Raw genomic sequence first — 20471 nt, 5'->3', positions numbered from 1 at the left:
GCGCCAACCGCCCTTCCTGGGTAGCCTGGGCACACGCGGTGCCTGTTGGTGCCTGTTCTTCCTTATGCAACAGCCAGTCATCTGTTTCTGTTCAGCTTGGTGGTCAGGAAGAAAGGGAAGCCGTCGCCTAGCAACCGACACCCCGGGCCACGCAGCGGGAGGGGGCGTGGCCTCAGCGCGCCGCGGCGGTTAAGAGGCGGTGCCCGTCCCCGCCTCCAGCCGGGCCTGTGCGCGCGGCCCGGTGCAGGCCAGGGAGCCGGCGTCCCCTCCGACCGCCCGGGAAGGTCCAGGGCGCGCGAGCAAGGCCGCGGATCCGTCTCTCCTTTCGCTCCGCGCCCCACGATGGCGGGCGGGCGCTCCGGCCCGCTGCTCACGGCGCTCCTGGCCGCCTGGGTCGCGGTGGCGGCGGCCGCGGACGAGGCGGAGGAGGCCGGGCCCGAGCACGCTGCGCTGCCGGCCGGGCAGAGCATGGTGCTTCCCATGACTGCCTCCAACTGGACACTGGTGATGGAGGGCGAGTGGATGCTGAAATTGTGAGTGTGCCCGCCCGACCCGCACGCCACACCGTCCGCCCTCCCGGCGCCCCGCGGGCCGCCCCCGATGCCGCACGCTCCGGGGGCTGGACCTCGGGCCCCCGGCGAGCTGCGCTACCCCCGGCTGCTCGCGCTGCGCATGCGCCGGCCCTCCGCGGTGACAGCCGAGGGGGAAGCGCGATCCCCTCCGCTCCCTCGCCTTGCTTGCCCCCTACTTTAGGGAAAAGTGTTTTAGGGGTGGGGTGGCTGAGCAGCTTCCCACGGAGAGGTCCTGGGGAGGGGGAACGGAGAAAATCTGCCAGAAAATAGCGTGCTTTTGATGTAGGTGTGTAGGTCGAGGAGAAAGGGCGGTCATTCAATGACACTTACCGTGCAGAACAAATACGTAGCGTGTGCTAGGCAATGCATTCGTTGAATGAATAGTTGCTGCACCGAGAGGGCAGGCCAGTTTGTCTCTACACTATCTTAGTATTCATTTTGAAAATCCGAGGTATGAAAAAATAAAACAGATTTTGAAATTTTAAAATCAAATGTTGATATTTGTAATTTTCAGGGGTAAGACTTTCTGGGTAATTGTAACTTAATTGTGCTAGTGTCATAAAGAAAAGGATATTAATAAATTGCCTCCCATTTGAAAGATAGAAAGTAAATCATGGTTAGTGCCTTTACTTGATGGCAAAATATAGTTTTGGGTTAGGAGCAGGCAAGGGACTGTTTATCATAGATTCAATTAATTTATACTAGGAAGAAAGATTTCAAGTGGACAGGGGTAGATGTTTGGATAGCCTTGAGAGACCATTCATGGTGGGCCTGCAGAGAAAATGAAGGATGGAGGAAAGATCACTAAGATCACATCTCATTGATCTGTGGTTTCAGCAATATACATATTTGATCATTACTATTTGACACCTAATTTTTCATTGAGTACATACACACTCATATAATTGGATCTTTCCTTTATTTGTCCCAGACTAAATTTTAAATCTGTTTAGATGCAAGCAGAAGTCTATAAAATGAAAAAGTCCCTGTGAGATCAGGGCCAAAAGTTAAGTCACTTAGCAGATTACGTTGTTCAAAGAACAGAATGCACGTTACCCCTCAAACATAAATTTACCCTTTAGACCTCAAAGTGAGTGCCTTTGGTATCATGATAAATCAATTAAATTATTAAAGACATCTGTTGACATGAAGCTCTTATTAAAATAAACCCCCTAATTGTGAATGGAGGTGAGGAGATCATTTTCCTTTTAAGAGAGAAACTTCTAAGCAAAGTGGAACTTAACTCAGGACTGCCATGTTTGTAAGAGTGTCAGAGGCTGCATTTGGTCAGAAGTAGTACAGGCAGTTCTTTTTTCAGGAAGTCCTTGCACAACGGAGTTTTTCTAGATGTCTGTTTTCCGATTAAAACTGAGTTTGTATATGACATGAAAGTCAAAGCAGAAAGGTCTCAACTATTTTATAGTTACTTTTGAAATAGTGCTTTTATTTTTTAGGCAAAATTACTAAGAACACTAAAGCTGAGGTAAGTGTAAGCTAAGTTAAGCTTATAAAGAGGCAACAGCCAATAGCTCCTATGTTTGGCCATGTTGACACTTCAAATTTTACTTGTTTGTAAATATACAAGCCTAGATGTAGCAATTGGCTGCTCTACACTTGTCATGTGTCCTTTGCATGGAATGCGTATGGGCTGTGTGATGCATGGTGAGACTTGTAACCCGGAAGTAAGCTGTATAGACACAAGATCATTTTGGTAGTTCTCTTCAGAATAGGAGCAAGGCTCAAAGAGGATTTCAACCACTGCTTCCAACTTTCTACATACTGAGCCTAGGTGCTTGACTGAAGAAATATTGTGACACTCCTCAAAAATGTAAAATTCATTATATTCTCACTACCTCTAGAGACCTATTAAGAATTTCTAAGAATTCATTCTAACAGCCAATAAGTTAAACTTTTTTCATGATATACAGGGTGTCCCCCCAAAATGTATATACACTTTAGTAGCTGATAGCTCCATTTTGAAAATGAAATGTTTTTTAACAAACACTGCCTTTATAATTTTCAAAGTGTATGTATACATGTTTTTGGACACCCTATATACAACAGAGAAAAACAAAATGTGTTAATACTAGTTTTCATGTTAACACTTTGTTCAGCTGAACTGGTCATAATAAATGGAACTTGTTAGACATTCACATGGTTAGATGGTGTATTTAACTTCTCTAAAGAATCAAGTTAGGTTTTCTGACAGTATTAAAAATTCTGACATTACTTTGAATGACAGTTCTTTATTTGTTCATTTGCTTATATGCTTCCTCTCTTCTGGGAATTTTTTTCTTTTACATTCCACTTTATACAAAGCTACCATAATGCAATTCCTGGTTATATTGGTATCAATAATTTAATTATTTTTTAAAGGATCTAACAGTGTCTGCTCGAAGACATGAAAAGCTTTTACTATAAAATTTAATTCGTACTACTTTCGGCCAATTTTTTTTTGGATCCTTGCAATTGAATATCAGTTTTTAAAAAGCACTCTTTGCTGAGGAGAAATATCAGTTAAAAATATTCACAATTCTGGAACCTTTTTCAAGATCTGAGAAATTCGTCCATTACTACATATTTACATTTTCTTTAACGCTGTGAACTTATATATTCTATTTTTATCTTACTTTTTGCTTTCATATATGGTTCTATGATTTCTACCCCCATTTCTCCCATAGCTCTATAATTGGCTTTCTGTGCTTTTTTCATCAACTGCTGATGGAAAATTTGCTCTTTCTCAAGGTTAGGAAAGATGGCCTAATCTTTAAAATGCCTTCTGATGTGTTATTTCCATTGTTTCATACTATCTTTTACTCAGCTGCTTCATAACCTTGTCCTATTTTAAACACTTTCTTGGCTCCCATTATTCAGTCTTTGAGAAAATGACTTTTGTTCTTTTGAAACAAAAGTATGCAATTTAATACATTCTGTATACTGTTCTGGTACCTGTTTCCTCCAAAAGAAACCTGAAGATATCCAAATAGCTTAAGAATGATGCATTGACCTTTAAACTGATATACAGAGAAAACGTTTGACTTTGGGTTAAAATTCCTCAGGAAAGAATGCAGATCTTTCTAACGCACTACTCTTCCTGACTTCGTTCTTGGGTTGATCATGTTTCAGAATTGCAATTAGTCATCTGGTGGTGGAGGAAAGCCTTATTTACTTCCCTGGGACATCTAGGTTTTAGTATTGTTTCCTCCATACCCTTATTATAATATTATTGGCTTACCTTACCCATATCAAATAGTTATAATTTTCTGCAGTGTAATAGATTGTTTTGATTTGATGATTGTGTTTTTGAGAGAGTCATTGCTTGTCATGTGTCAGCTTCCGAGTTGGGGATCTGGTAAGATGAAAATGAATGAGTCACATTCCTTGATTTCAAGGGACTGGCAGTCTACTGTGCCCTCAAGAAAGTAAATATTATATGTAGCATTCATTTATTTAGAAAATATTTACTAAATATTTCTTATCTGTCAAGCATCTAGCAATGGTTCTTACCAGAGCATTTTGGATTGGACTGTTCTTTGCTGTGTGGAGATGGTTCCCACATGGCAGAACCTTTGGCTTCCCTGGTTATTACATTCTAGTAATGAAGTGACATCAAAATAATTTAACAACCTCCATCACCTGTGCACATGTCCAAATACCTCTGAGAGAAAACCACTGCCCTAGTTACTGTTTTGGTTATTTAAAAACATGCAAAAGAGAAATTCATAAACTAACAAAGAAGTATTTGATTTCAGAATGTTTCCACAAAGGGTATTCTTCCACATCATTATTGTCATTGTCATTTCAATCATAGTGAACAGTTATGTTGTTTACATCACAGTTTCTTAATGCTCTTATTTGATCATCCAGCAATCAGATACAGAATTATCATTCTCAGTCTCATTCACTGGAGGAGACGGAAACTTGTGAAGATTAAAGCTTTGACCAAGGCTGGATCTTTAGTAAGTTGTGGACAAGGCCAGAACTAGAATGCAGACCTGAGCTTGGCAGTCTTTGATCAGGCCAGGGAGAGTAGCTGGGTAGTGGGGGAGCCTGAAGGGAGGCACAGAGTCAGGCTGATTTGTGCTTAGGCTCACAGCTGCCAGCACCTAGGCCCACATAAGGGGAGGCCTTTTCCCTATGGGATTCAGTGGCCTATCAATGGTCTTACCATCTTTCTAGTTTCTGCAAATGAAGATTTTTATTGCTATACTGGAGGCCTGGTGCATGACATTCGTGCACTCAGGGGGGGGAGGGTCCCTCAGTCTGGCCTGTGCCCTTTCACAGTCTGGGAGCCCTTGGGGGATGTCCAACTGACAGCTTTGGCCTAAGCTGTCAGTTGGACACCTTAGCACTGCTGCAGAGGTGAGCCAGCTGGGTAGTAGGGGAGGAATGTGACTCATTCATTTTCATCTTACCAGCCATCAGCCCGGCTTGTGGCTGAGCATCTCCCCCCGTGGTCAGTGTGTGTAATAGTGACCAGTCGTTCCACTGTTCATTCGATTTGCATATTACCCTTTTATTATATAGGATGCTCATTCCTGACACACCTCAGCACTCATACAGGTTCTCTGACTTCCCAACTCCCTGGGAAAATTCTTTTTCACTGTGTCTTGTGTTGTCTAGCAGGGCCCATATCGCAACTTGTAATTATAAGTTAATTTATATGCTTTGGTACTGAGTTTTTGTCTGAGTCCTCTGGATGATAAGCTTTTAAGAAAAGGAACTAAGTTTTTCTTCTTCCTGTTTATCTCAAGAGCCTTGATAACTATCAAGTACTGGGTGTGTTCAATAAATACTTTTTGACTAAGTGAATGTATAAGTAGTAGACTTTATTTGTTCCTCTAGTAAAGAGCTTCCTCAAATATATCACGGAAGGAAACACCTGTATATATTTTCTTAGGTGCTAAGGATAATCACTCTCATCTACCATTTGTTCATTGATGTAATAAACATTTATTATGATGTAGGGTCTGCCAGGTTCTGTTTAAGTACAAACAATGCACCAGTCACTACCTTAATGGAGTGAAGTAAAAGTAGTAAATTCCAGTAAAAGTAGTGAATTCCATTTTCTCTTGCAAGTAGAATGGTTTTCGTAGAGGTGTCACTGATTATTTTTCCTCTGCATTTTTGAGAACATTTCCTAGAAATGATCTAAAGAAATATATTTGAGCATACAATTTTTAAAAAATGTATCTTTATTGTTGAAAGTATTATAGATTCCCCCCTTTTTTTCCCTACTTCCCCACTTCCATTCCCTCCTCAGGCCTTCATCACTATTGTCTGTGTCCATGGGTTATGCACATAAGTTCTTGGGTTGATCTCAGATTTTCAATTCTTGGATCATTAAGACATTTTCCAGATTTTCCAAAATGAAGCATAGCACTTGATGTAGTGAAGGCATCACTTGTTGGCATAGAACAATGAATCTAATATACCTCTTTCATCTTCATTGTTACAGATTTTTCTGAGCATTTTGGTCACAGTAAGTTCTGAGTGAATATTAATTGTATCTGTCATTGCCCATCTCACTTCTGCAAGGATAAGAAAAGAGAATGTCCTGGGAAACACGTGACATTCACACCAAGATAGAAGAAAAATTTTCCATTATTGGAGAATAAAAATAATATTTTTAGTAAAATTTTATTTCAAGGAAATATAATTCACTCCTTCCCTGAAGTATTTAATACACTTAATGAAATCTCATACCAAATTGAGTTATGCAATTAAAGAATTGAGGGCTTTCAACTATTCTTCCATACAGCAGAGCTTAAATGTAATTTGTACATGAATACTAATGGATAACAAAAGCATGTTGTTGAATTTTGTTTTCCAGAAATGGTTATTAATAGTGGACTGATATTCAAATTATAATTTTTTAAAATATATTTTTATTGATTTCAGAGAGAGGAAGGCAGAGGGAGAGAGAGATAGAAACATCAATGATGCTAGAGAATCATTGATTGGCTGCCTCCTGCACGCCCCCTACTGGGGATCGAGCCCACAACCCAGGCATGTGCCCTTGACTGGAATCAAACCCCGGATGCTTCAGTCCGCAGGCCGACTCTCCACGCTCTACCCATTGATTCAAACTGGATAAGGCCCAAGTTATAATTTAACAGTGTTTTGGCTATCTGGAATATGTTTCAAATGACTTTATGAAGCTTACTAACTTTACATACCATTGTCATCTGCAAAAACTTTAAATAGAAAGATACTTTTTAAGTGTTCATGAATATAAAGGTACTAATTTCTCTTGGAGATTCTTAGATTAAAGGAAGGTTACCTTATATGTAAAAGAAAAAGTTGGAAAAATCTGTTCTTTATCATAATTAGGAGAAGACTGCCACTTGGAACTAATTTTAAGTAATATAAATGAATAGTGCATTCAGTCCTTTCTGATGAGTTTTATTCATGCATATGTACATAAATAAATTACATGTATACATGTGTTATAGAGAGAGACAGAGAAAGAAGAGCATGAAAGTCACATACATGACTTTCCTCTGGCCCCTGGAGGTATTTTATTTATAGTAGTTCTAATTACTGCCTAAATAACCTTCCTTTAAATATGGAAGAATACTAATAATTTAAAATGCTTCTATAACAAAAGACCGATTTCCACACCTGAGACTTGAAGCTGGTTTATCTCCACCAAAAGAACACACTAAGTGAATGAATGATTTTGGTGGATTTCAACACAGTAAGCTCAGATTAAATCTCAGAGAGAATGGCATTAACAGTGCTGCAGACCAGTGGGTAGCAGCTACATAGAAAATGGAATATCTAAAATTACTTCAATGGCATTTGTATATCTGAGGGTCAATATTACCAAAAAAACCCTCCAATTTATATAGTAGCCTGTCTAGAGATTAGGGACTGGGATTCTTTTTAAATGATGAAATTTGCATGATTTAATAATTACTGAGGTAGCAAATGTGTCCACGAGTTACATGCAAAAGCAGGGGTTCAGGGAAACAAAGCAAAGAGGATAGAGATCTAGAGTTCATTGAACTTCACTTCAAGATTTCTTTCTTTTTTTTTTATTCTTTCTCTCCTCCTCCTCCTTTCTCTCCCTCTGTCCCTCTTCCTGTCCCCTAGTCTCTCCTTCTTCCTCTCCCCTTCCTTTTCCATCTCTGTTGATATTAGGTATTAATTCCTTGGAGATTTTTATCACATAAATACCTCCATCTGGGTTTTTGTTCTGCGTGGTTTTAGGTGACCTTAAGTCTCTCTAAACTTGTCTTGTCTGTCAGCAATACTGTAAGGTTCAGATGAGCTGATGTGTCAGAAAAGTGCCTTGAAGATGTTAAAGAGAAAACCACAGGAACAAAGTGGCATCACTGTCGCTAAAGGCCCATGACACCCACTTAGCTTTAATACCTGACCTAATTGCAGTTTCAGCCTCTCCCAGAAACATAATCTCAATCAACCAGTCTGGAACTTTCCAGTCAAGTATGCTTAAGGTAATCTGTCCAGTACCTGCCTGTCCCTCCAAGAAGAGGCAACCTGCAGGATTAAAAACTCTTCCAACTCACTCAGGTTCTCTTTCCTCAAAAACAAGATATCCTGGTTTAAAAAATCATCCTTTCTTTTCTTTTGTTAATAGCTCCTTTGTCCCACCCTCCTTGTTATAAAAACTTACATTTTGTACAACCCCCCAGATCACCCTTCTTATTGGTAGATGGGATGCTGCCCAATTCATGAATAGCTTAATAAAGCAAAGTAGATCTCTAAATTTACTCAGTTGAATTTTGTAAAAAACAGAAACCAAGTAGTATATTACCAACATACTTTGTATTAATGATTGTGCTTGATATGTGCCTGCTTTATATGTGTCATCTTATCTCCCAGTGACCTTAAAAGATAGCCGCTGTCATTTCATTTCACAGTTGAAGAAACTGAGGCATGGAGTGATTATTAACCTGCCCAAATGTAACCTTGTGTTAACGTAAAAAACCATTGAAACCTGTAAAGAATTTTTGTGAGTTTGTTTGAGCCAAACTGTTGACATATGCCGGGAAGCAGAACCTCAACGAATTGAGATAGTGCTCCGGAGAATGGCAGGGTTACATTCGTATTTATACATGAAATTCATTGGTGACAGATTTAAGGAGGTGGGATTAAGCGAAGCGGGGGTGGGGGGGTGGGGGAGGGAACCTCTGTGATAGGATAAAAAGTAAAATGATGGACACATACTTAGGTGGGTGCAGGAACAATTAACATGATAAATGAAAGAATCTGCTGCATCTGTCCTGGGCTTAGCACACCTGGTTGTGCCCCAGGGGCTCCAGATACAGGGAAATCACAAGTTACCCAGACATTTCAAGGGTATGTTATCATAGATGCAAAAAGACAGATAGGCTCACTTACAGTAAAGGTTGACCTTATCAGTGAAGATATCGGCTTAGGACGTAACTGCCCACCATAACTGCTTTTAGTTAAGGTTTAATTTCAGACCATCCTTTGTGGTTACTTTAGGTCTCCGGAGTCTGCAAAACTGCCATGCAGGCCTCTCCTGAGCTTGTCAGGTCAGCATGTGGCCCCTTTTGTCCACACTTGTAATTAGCTAGTTTATTATATTAATAATAGGAAGAGAGCAAAGGGGAGACCAGACTTTATAAGCATGTTCATCTGGGCAGCTCCAACTTTAAGCTCCCCAGGGAACCATGGATCCATTCCCTGCACATCCCAGGGGGAAGGGATCAAACAAAGGGGGAGATGGGCCTGTGTGCAGTGCAGCCCACGTGACCTTAGGGAAGGTCCTTGCCTGTCAGTCAAGCCTGGGGAACAGTGATTTGACTAGGAGGGTGGAGCCACTGCAAGTGCCTGGAATCTTGGAAGTTTAAAGTCCCCAAAGAGTTCTTTCTCTCTTGTTTCCTTCTTGACCCCTGTTTCTCTCTTGCTCCATGACCCACACTTGGTCTCCTAAGCCGAATTAGGTGATGTTCACTGGAACTTGTACTTATGTATCTTTTGTATCTTTTTAGAGCAGCGGTTCTCAACCTGTGGGTCGCAACCCCTTTGGGGGTCGAGCGACCCTTTCACAGGGGTCGCCTAAGACCATCGGAAAACACCTATGTAATTACATATTGTTTTTGTGATTAATCACTATGCTTTAATTATGTTCAATTAGTAACAATGAAATTGGGGGTCACCACAACATGAGGAACTGTATTAAAGGGTCGCGGCATTAGGAAGGTTGAGAACCACTGTTTTAGAGGCTACTATTCGATCCACTATACGTACTTTCTAAACAGCAAATTTCGCTGGATTTCCATTTTATATCTGTAGGTGAAATCCTGGACCACTTTGGAGCTTTGTAGTGTGAGTGTTTGTGATAGTTTCCAGGATGTGGGAAAGCATTGTAAGGCCATAGCATATTGCCAGGAAGATGGCCCAGGCTCCCAGTTCTTCCCTTGACCTCCACCTTAAACTTCCCTGATCCATTATTCACAAGCTGCCCAGTTATTTTTTAAAAATAGAAATCTAATCATAATTCTCTTACTCTTTAGGGTTTACCATGGAGCTTCAAATACAATCCTACCTCTTTATACAGTTTTTTCAAAGGTTGTGGATGATGTCTTCACCCTCCTCTCTCATCACTCTGAGCTTCATTCACATTGTTCTCTTTACTTAGAAGTGAACATTCTTTGACCCCTCTCTGCTCACGCCCCTACTTTAGAACTTAGCACAGATGCATTTTCCTCTGTGGGCCCTTCTGAGACCACCCAGCTCCCGAGTGTCTACACAGCATCTGTCCCATACGCTCAGTCATGGCATTTGCCACCAGGCTTGTTAATTATCCTTGTGCTGGCCAGTGTTCCCCTCTGGATTGTATCTACAAGGAGAGGGTGGGGGGTACCACATCTGTCTTGTTCACAGTTGTAACCTCAGCTTCAGCATTGTGTGCAATTCAGATTTATGGAATAAAATAAATAAATGTAAAAACCAGGGTTCTGATTGAAGTCCCACTTATTTCTAACTCCTCTTCTCTTTAAGAAAGTGTTGGGTAAAGCTGGTTTAGCCCATAGCTTCTACTTTCTTTCTTGGACTGGTTCAGAACTGCTGCAGATCTTTGGAAAAATGACTCGCATAAATATTTGGGAACCCACTAGTAACAGATGTTCTGGTCTCTGCTCATCAGCTCTGTAGTTATGATGGACCTGGAACTGGCTTGGCTAGGGATGTCCTTGTGAAAATTGTCCTCCTTTAGTGTGCAATCAAAATAGTACTCTCCCTCAAAAATCAGAAGCTACGTAGAAAGTGACAAAATTTGGGTTGATTGTAAGAAAAACATTGAAATAAAGTATTTTATGTATTACAATAGTTTGTGAAAAATCTCAAACTTTGGCTAATTTCTTCCCAGTGAATTAATCTTCATACATTAAATTCTAGGGAAATATGTTTTTGTTTTTCTATATCAGATGACTTTGGAAAAGCTTGATTTTGTGCTTCCTTTTAGACAGATATTTATTTTTTTAACTTAGATAATTTGTCTGTTTTACAGCTGTTTTCCATGTTTTATATTGATTAGCTATTCTTCTTTTATAGTTATGCCCCTTGGTGTCCATCCTGCCAGCAGACTGATTCAGAATGGGAGACATTTGCAAAGAATGGAGAACTCCTTCATATCAGTGTGGGGAAGGTAGATGTCATTCAAGAACCAGGTACTGTAAATGTTGAACATTAAAGGTAAATGTTTGTTACTTTTTAGTTTGAATTTTTTTCAAATATATAGAAAAGTTGTGATACTCATGAACTGACCATCTAGAATCAACAGATAACATTTTGGCATATCTGGGTCTGTCTATGTATGTGTGTGTTTACACATATATATTAATATTTTTAAAATTATTTTCTTTTGCTGAGTCATTTGAAAATAAGTTGCAGACATCATGATTTTACCTTCAATACTTTGGCATATTAAAATTTCCCTAATTATTTCCCACATGCCTTTTAATAGTTTTTGGAACCAGGATCTAATCAAGGTTCACCATTTGCATTTGGTTGTTAAGTGTTTTCAATGGCCCTTAGTTAAAATAGTCCTCTGATATTCTGAAGAGAATAGGCCAGAGGTGTGCTTAGGTGTTTTCTTATATTTTCTATAAACTTGAAGTTCAGCCTAGACTCTAGAGGCATGATTCAGGTTGGACATGTATGGCAAGAATATTTCATAGGTGATACTGTGCTTCATAATTTATTAGAGGCCGGGTGCACAGATTCATGCACATAGAAAGGGAATGAATTAGAAGGTGGCCTGTGAGGCAGGACTGGGCGAGACGGGCTGGACACACCTTGGAGCCAACCTCCCGCGATTCCTCCCCAGCCAGCCGCAGCTGGGGCAGTGCCAGGGCTCGAAGGGCATCTCGAAGGGTCCCTCGGGCAGGTGGTGGTCCCTTGGCCTGGCCTATGGGGATTGGGCTCCCTCCTCTCTGGTTCCAGGGCACTCACTCAGGAACCACCACTGCCAAGTCACTGCAGCTCGGCAGCTCCTGCGTTGAGCATCTGCCCCCTGGTGGTCAGTGCATGTCATACCTACCGGCCGGTTGGTTGGATGGTTGGATGGTTGCTTAGCCTTTTATATATATAGACTAGAGGCCCAGTGCATGAAATCTGTGCACAGAGGGAGGGGTAGGAGTCCCTCAGCCCAGCCTGCACCCTCTCCAGTCCAGGACCCCTCACAGTCCGGGACTGCTGGCTCCTAACAGCTAACCTGCCTGCCTGCCTGATCATCCCTAACCACTCTGCCTGCCTGCCTGGTCATCCCTAACTGCCCTCCCCTGCCAGCCTGATCACCCCTACCCGCCTCTGTCTTGGCCCCCGCCACTGTGGCTTTGTCCGGAAGGATGTCTGGAAGATGTCCGGTCTAATTAGCATATTACCCTTTTATTAGTATAGATGCCATCAGAAGACATGTACTATCACTGTTAGTAATGTTCAGTTTGAGCACTTGGTTAAAGTGAGGACACTAAACATCTCAATTATAAAGAAAAGATCCCACTCTGTGATTGGCAGGTAATCTGTGGGGTGACACTTTGGGGTTTTGAGATACATAATGATCTTACCTGAATAAAATATTTCATTGTGAGTTCCAGAATGATGAATTTCAAATTCTGTTGTGTCAGCTATATTTATTATCTGTTAAATGGTGTAATTTTCAAAAGAAAGAGGAGGAGGCTAGAGGAATCTTTTAAATTCTTAAAAGAGACACACAATTTGTATTTGTAGTTTAAAAATAACTGTGAATAAAAGTTGGGTGTTTATGATTCCAGTTTCAAATTTGACTATTTTCAAACTTTATTAGGCATTTTTTCCTATTTACATTTATTTTCTATTGTGTTCCTTTACACAGATTAAAAAGAAAGTAGGTATGGAAATGTAGCTATTACCTTTCTGCAATAATTGTGAGTTCAAAAAAGACCTTAGAGGGTGGGTAAGGGTAGGGGTGGGGAAGTGGGGGGGTAAGAGGTCAACCAAAGGACTTGTATGCATGCATATAAGCATAACCAATGAACACAGACAGTAGGGGGTGAGGGCCTGTGCTGGGGGGTGGGGGTGGGCTGGGAGATGTCAATGAGGGGAAAAGGAGACTCATGTAATACTTTAAACAATAAAGAATTAAAAATAAAAAAAGACAGAGTATTGAATTAGTAGTTACTTGGACAACAAAATTGACCGTGTCTGTTAAGATCCTTGTGTTGGCAAACCCATGTAGAGAGGTTTCTATTAAAAGCCGTTAGTCCTCAGGCCTCCACCCACCTTTTTAAGCATTGGAATCAAAGCCACTTTTGCACATCTGCTATTTAGAGATGGAAAATTATAGTTATTAGTTTATGGTTTTGGCTATTATAATGAATTATTCTGCTTAGAGGTCAAATCATTGCAATTACACTTTTGCTGTACACTTGTTTTCATCTTTTAGTAGTTTGATTCCAGAAGTCAGGTTTAAGTCTTATTCATTAGTGGGCATCAGACACATTTTTTGAGGAGTTTCTTGAAAATACAGCTGGCCTATACACATTTTAGTCATTTGGTATAGCTGCTGTGAATTCACAACATGATTTTAAATAAAAGAATTTAACAGCTTTGTGATGGATTCACAAATCTAAAGTCTAATTGAATATAGTATTTTCATCTAATATGTTTGACTTATTTTTTCTATTGTAGATTGATTTGTGCATTTTTTTAAAGAGGTAACAAATTATGATGGAATATTTTAAAAAGAAATTTATTATTGACTCATGCTGTTTATGTAAAACAAGCAATATATATTTGAAATATTTATCAAAGAAGAAGGAACAAAAGGTCTTTGGTCTTATGTAGTATTAATTCACTGGCAAGCCTCTAGGGTGCCTATCCCTATTTTTGGAAGCTATTTGATTATTTATTTTATTTTTACAGAATCTATTGTCCTGAACAAGCAGTGGGAAGCCATTGAAATGTTACTATTTTTCTCACACTTGAGCACTTTATTAGATATGGATGTGTACAAATTTATATTTGGTTATAGGTCTCTATTAGTATATTCTTTCATCAGGGCTGCTAATAAGGGATAATTTCATTTCTTTTCTCTGCAAAATTTAAAAAGAAGGGAAAGGAAGAATTTTTGAAGTATTCATGCATAATTCTTTAGTTATTCCTGTAACTATTCCATTGATATATTTAATAAGAAATTTTTTTAGGATTTCAGAATTATAAAGACTGGGAATTAGAAATACATTATATTTTTACAGTTGAGCTGTAGAAGTCACGGGAAGGACACACCTTAGATTAGACAACATTACATTGCCTGTTTAATATTGCATAGACCAGATGATGTTTCAGTTGTTGACTTTGGGAAATTAAATTTACTACATATGAATATATACTTGAACCTTCTGTTCCATGCAGATGAGCTTAGTTGTCAAAGACAGGAAAACAGTAGCTGCTCATAGAGCATCCATGGATGATGGCTATGTCACTAGATTAGAGGTAAACCAGACCCCTGCAACAGCCAAGAAAAAGTAAGCTTTATGATTAAAACCATTAATTTCAGAAGCCAATTTAGTTTATTGTATTTCAGTTAGTGTTAATATTTTAATTTTATAATTATAAAACTGACTCTTTTTTATTCTATTTATTGCCCTCAAAGATAAGGTTTGATCTACTTTTTATTTATTGTTTTCCCTTTGCTTCTTTCTTTAGTGCTAATTAATACTTAAACATTTACTTCAGCCTCTAAGTGTGTTAAGCACTTATATACATTTCAGGCTCATAATAGCCCTAGGAAGAATAGACTATTTCTCTCTATACTCTTTAAAAAACAAAGCCTCAGAGAGGTTAAGTCACATGTCCAAGGTAAAAACAGCTAATAAATGGTGAAGCACAAGCCAGTAGCTATCCCCATTTTCTTAATCTAGAACTCATATAATTTCTATTGTGCTTTTGCCTATCAAAATATAGTTCCCTGTCATAATTTTCTCTCTAGTCTTTTAACACTTCTTTTTATTTTGCTAAATGTTTAAGATAAAGTTGCTAATAAAAGTTTTTTTCTGCATTTTGGATTAATGCCTCTTTTATGTTGCAGTATAGTCTTCATTTTAAGATGGTAGTTGGCCCTTAAAGTAAAAAGGGCAGGCCTGTAGGAATTTTGGAAGGCCTGTGGTCAAACGTTCTCTCTTACTTGAAGGTTTGAGTGCACTTGTTTCTTCCCCGCTTACTGATGTTTGTTGCAGTGAACCATCACGCAAACCTTAAAAGGAGCTGCCCCCATGTTGTTATTATATTCCTTAAGATCCACATTTAACTTGTTTTTAAACCCTGAGGCCACAACCTAAGATTGTGCTTCTCTGTTGATCATGTTTTAACTTTTAAGGTAATGAATGTCTCCCTTGAAACTTCATAACATCAGTGTTAAAGGTTAGAAGACATTTTTGGAGCGCTGGCATGAGACTCAGAGCTTTCTGACATCTTTCAGCCTCTCAGAAGTGACATTTATTTGAAATCAGTTTTCTATGGTATCAGATATTTAAGGGCTTAGTAGTTGTCATAATCCAAGGACTACTTCGGTTGCTCTAGATTTTGTTACTGATTTTACTGAATACATCGTCAGTGACAATATATTATTCCAGACAGCAAACAACTCATATCTGAGTTAGATGTTGTAACCTTGTTACTGTCCCACATAGGTTGTCATTTGAAAAAATATTAACAAACATGAAGCAATCTTGAGGTGCAACCATTTGTTAATAATGGTCATTATTTTCAATGAACCTTAATTAGCAGTTTTGTATATTGATATCATCATTACAAAAAAATCAAAATAGTAATTCATATTAAAAGCCAAAACATTTTTATACCCTTTAACCTAGCAATTTTGGGAACATGCATCCTGTACCTTCTAGCCTAAAACAAAAATCTGAGACCATCTGTCACTGTGTTTCTCTTATTTTCTCTGTACTCATTGATTTCCATTAGCACGTTTATTAGTGAAAATATGTTATATTATCCAAAATAATGTACAATTTCCAAAGCACTTAACAATAAATGAGTTTGTGTTTGTTATAGCCTTTCATTTTACTCAACTTTGAATCAGAGATTTAAAAATATGAAATAATAACTAGTATTTATTTAGTACTTATATATCAGATACTGTTTTCTATGTTCTTTATAAATGTAAAATTATTTAATACTAAAATAGTATGAGAAATCATGATGCTTATTTATAATAAGATAAGAAAACCTAAGCCCAGACAGATTTAATGTCTTTGGTTAAAATCAAATAAGAGGCAGAAGTAGGGTTTGACCCCAGGTAAGCTGGCCTGTGACACTGGAAATATTATTTTGTATATTATATAACTTACTGTGTTTTATGAAATATTTTATGTATTTATTGTTTACTTTTTAACTTATTTCCATGACCAGTGATGACCAAGAACATTTGCAGGATTTTAAAGAAAGGTTAAAAATATTGTCTTCACTGATAACATTTATTAGAAATCCTGTCTATGTATTTTAATAAATGTAAGACCTAAATAGAAACTTGAAGAAGTGGTGACATGCTATTTGTTCATTCCATTTTAAAAGATCATCTAAATAAAGCATAATACGCTAACATTGTCACTTTTCTTACATAGAAACTTGGGTGGTCATAGGAATCTCTAGCTAGTAAAGAAGTGAGCTGTGAAATTGTTTATAATAATTATTTTAAGCATATAGTAATTTTTAAGCCCTTAGGATTTCCAACACTTTTCCCCCTGGCAGTTTAGAGTTGAAAATAAGTGAAAAGATACCTATGTTCCCTGCTAGCGTGGAATTCCAAGCAGTGTTAGAGGTGAAAATGCCCTGCAGACAGACATGCTTGTTAACAGTCTCAGTTGACTTCTCAGGTCACTTGTGGTGTTGTTACTGCCAGTAAAACCTTTAAAAAGATGTACAATGATAAATGTATGTAGTAAATGTTTCTTTTTGTAACATTGACTTTTACTGCCTTCATAGTACTGTGTTTTCTTTAAGTGCCATAGGGCTATTTTAGAGTCTGCTTGGTTTGATATGAGGGAGAAAAAAAGCAATTTCTTCTTTGGGAAGACTCATCACTAATCAATAAATTATCATGCTGAATAAAATTTAATTTATACAATGGGTATAAGCAACTTTTGTATGTTATTGAAAGTAAACCTTGAGCGTTTCAAATAACCACAAAGATGTGACATTTGATCTCCTTTATTTGAATAGATTTTGATTTTGTCCAAATTGTTCTTCAGTGGGAAAGTCAGAAGTGATGAGAAATGTGAAAATCATGTCTCTGTCATTTCCCCATGCTGGCCAGGAGCATCCTTTCCCTCTCCTTCTCTTTGCCAGTACCAGGCTCGCTCATTCTTGGTGCCCACAGAAATGTTTTTATTTGTAAACATATAAAGAGCAGGGATTTGTTCTTTACTCCTAGTCTCATCCAGACTTTTGTTGCATGCCCCTTTCTTGATATCATCTATCTGTTTAGAGTTATGATGGTAAGTATCAAGGTCTTTCCCTCTGCCACTAACCAGACTGTAAGCTCTGTGAGAACAAAGACTGGACATGTTTTTACTTATCTTTGTGTCTTGAGCAGTTATCACAGTCCCTGGAACAAAGGTAATTAGTAAAGATTTGCTGACTTATTAAGGGTTTTATTTGTCTTTGTTTTCACATGTACTTCGCATAGCGTTCGATGTCTAGTTAACGTTCAGTAAAGGTTTGCTTTACTGAAAATTTGAGAAAATCTGTTTAATGTACTGTCCCTGGACAGTACTTACACATTTTATAAATGTGCAAAGGTTATACATGATCTTATTATTTCAGATTCTTTATTATTTTAAAACCTACATGTGATCTAATAATATCTATAATTTATTGATTGAGTCCTTTACTATGTGCTACTAGTAAGTACTTAATATACTGAGCTAGTCTAACTTCAGAACAATTCAGTTAGGCTTTAATATACCTATTTTCTAGATGAGGTCACTGAGACTAGAAAAGTTAAGCAATTTATCTAAGGTCAGAAAGGTTAAGTAATTTATCTCAGGTCATATAGTCATTACATGACTATCACCTGTTCTGTCAGCCATCATAAAATTCTAAGTGATACACAAGCCAGAAAACTCCTATGTAACATCAGAATAAGCAAGTTGTATGCCACTAACTGGAATGTATTAGAAAATGAAATTGGGTAAAAATGAAATTTCTTTAAGTAAAAAAAAAATAAATAGTGTATGTGACTTAATTCTGTGATATAAAAGCAAGCTCACCTGGCCAGCATGGCTCAGTGGGTGGTGGTTGAGCACTGACCTATGAACCAGGAGGTCATGGTTCAATTCCTGTCAGGGCACATGCCAAGGTTGCAGGCTCAATCCCCAGTGTGGGGCATGCAGAAGGCAGCTGATCATTGTTTCTCATCATTGATGTTTCTATCTCTGTCTCCCTCTCTCTTCCTCTCTGAAATACACACACACACACACACACACACACACACACGCATGCACGCACGCACGCACGCAAGTCAGCTTAGGCTGCTTGATCTTATAAATTAAGTTAGCTGCTTGGGTTAGTTAGAGTTTGACTTGTAACTTTTTTTGTTTATGCTTCTTGTAGGTTTGAGTGGCCGCTTCTTTGTCACCACTCTCCCAGCATTTTTTCAGTAAGTTAAAGTAATATTCTGGGCTTGTAAATATTATAAATCGGTAGATGTGTATCAAGAATTCTAAGTTTTTTTCCATAACCATCACACATTCAGCTTAACATCTGGAGGAGAAAGACAGCTCTGTGGGAATGATAGCTATTAGAAGAGAGGAATGCTCAGAGTGCTGCAGGCAGCTAATTGAAGGTGGGGCGTGGGAGGGTCAAAGAAGATTTTTCTGATGACATAAAAGGTGGGATGATTCTTAAAGGATATGTCGGAATTGGTTAAATAGACAAGGTAGAGAGGCCTTTCCAGATACAGGAGATGCCATGGAAAAGCCCAGAAGAAAATGAGCTACCTTCTGAGAACTGTAAGGAGTTCTGTATGGATCATCCTGGCTGATGTGATGTTAGGGAGGCTCAAGTAGTGAGAGGGGGAAGAGAAAGGAAGGGGTGGGTTCTGGAGATGCTTGGGAGGTGGGATCATTGGAACTTGGTGACCAATTAGCCATAAGGAAGGAAAAGCCTGCAATGACTACCAATAGGCCATGTGTCACTACTAAAAGCTATTGAGGAGCTATTTGGTCATAAGCTGAGGTTTGGAATAAGATGAGGTTTGGAAGATAGAGGCCAAAATGGAGAAAATAGTGTGACGTGACTATGCTAATTTCAAATAGAAAAGTTTAGGTGATTGTCTGATTTGAGGATCTAAAGCTCAAAAGATTTAGACTGGAAATACATATTGGGGATTTCCCAGAATCAAGATAAGAGTTAAAATATATTTAGAGAGAATGTATGCAACAGGAATAGAAGTAGGTCATGGATAAAACCTGGGGTTGACCAGCCTTAGGACAGGGAGTAAGGAACGAGGAGGAGTGGTCAGAATAGGAGGAAGAAGTCCAGAGAGCTCAAAGGCCAAGGGAGAGAGGGAGGAAGGCATGTTCAGTTGTGGGCAGTGCCAGTGACAGACAAAAGAGAAGTGCTGCCTGGATGTGGCGCTTCAGAGTCACTGGGGACTCTCCCCCATATGAGCAGTTTCCATGGAGTCGTGGAAGCATAACCCTAAGTCGCACGGATTGCGAATGAGTAATATCTGAGGAGAAAATGGTGAATGTAGACGCTGCTCTTAGGAAGCTTGACTGGGGAGAAAGCAGGAGCGGGGGAAGACGCAAGGGGCATGTGAGATGGTGTTTTGTTCATTTTCAAGGAGGGACTTAAATGACAAAATTTGGAAATGTAGAGAGTTTTTAAAACTTAATAACAACTGCTGTTTTGCTGTTATAAGAGAAACTTGAAATACTTGGTAGCAAAAATAATAAAAAGTAACTTGGCAAGAACTTTGCTTATGCTCGTGAATTTTGCAGTGATAAATTAGAACGTTTAATGCTTTTTCAATTTCTCATTTGTAATAGATTAATACTTATGCGTGCTTCCTTATTTATGCTTAGCTATAATTTTTTCTCTATTTAAGACAAGTTAAAATTCAGAGTGTAGTTCACATGTAAAACCAATAGTTATTTTTGTTATCTGCAACACTTGTTATTTAATCTGTGTGTTTTCTATTTGTTTTTATAATTTATAGTGCAAAGGATGGGATATTCCGTCGTTACCGTGGCCCAGGAATCTACGAAGACCTGCAGAATTATATCTTAGAGAAGAAGTGGCAATCAGTTGAGCCTCTGACTGGCTGGAAATACCCGGCTTCTTTAACGTAACTTGTAATTTTTATCTAATGGGGCCAATTAATGAAACAAGCAGTATCAAGTG

At 38.7% G+C, this 20471-nt stretch overlaps 1 protein-coding gene across 4 annotated transcripts in view; it reads left to right on the top strand.

The window, feature by feature from the left end:
* The first annotated feature begins 208 nt into the window (after positions 1-208).
* Positions 209-20471, top strand: part of TMX4 (thioredoxin related transmembrane protein 4) — a 38490-nt gene continuing 18227 nt past the window's right edge. For 2 of the 4 annotated variants that reach the window (XM_036321354.1, XM_036321356.1), the window contains exons 1-4: positions 209-533; positions 11124-11239; positions 18678-18723; positions 20287-20415. In XM_036321354.1, coding sequence (XP_036177247.1) covers positions 343-533; positions 11124-11239; positions 18678-18723; positions 20287-20415 — 482 coding nt within the window. In that variant the 5' untranslated portion in view covers positions 209-342. The remainder of the gene's footprint in view (positions 534-11123; positions 11240-18677; positions 18724-20286; positions 20416-20471) is intronic. The other 2 variants (XM_036321355.1, XM_036321353.1) reach the window with 1 other exon arrangement.

This window comes from Myotis myotis, unplaced genomic scaffold, assembly GCF_014108235.1.
Source record: "Myotis myotis isolate mMyoMyo1 unplaced genomic scaffold, mMyoMyo1.p scaffold_m19_p_9, whole genome shotgun sequence".
NCBI lineage: Eukaryota > Metazoa > Chordata > Mammalia > Chiroptera > Vespertilionidae > Myotis > Myotis myotis.
This window is presented reverse-complemented; position numbering and strand designations above follow the sequence as displayed.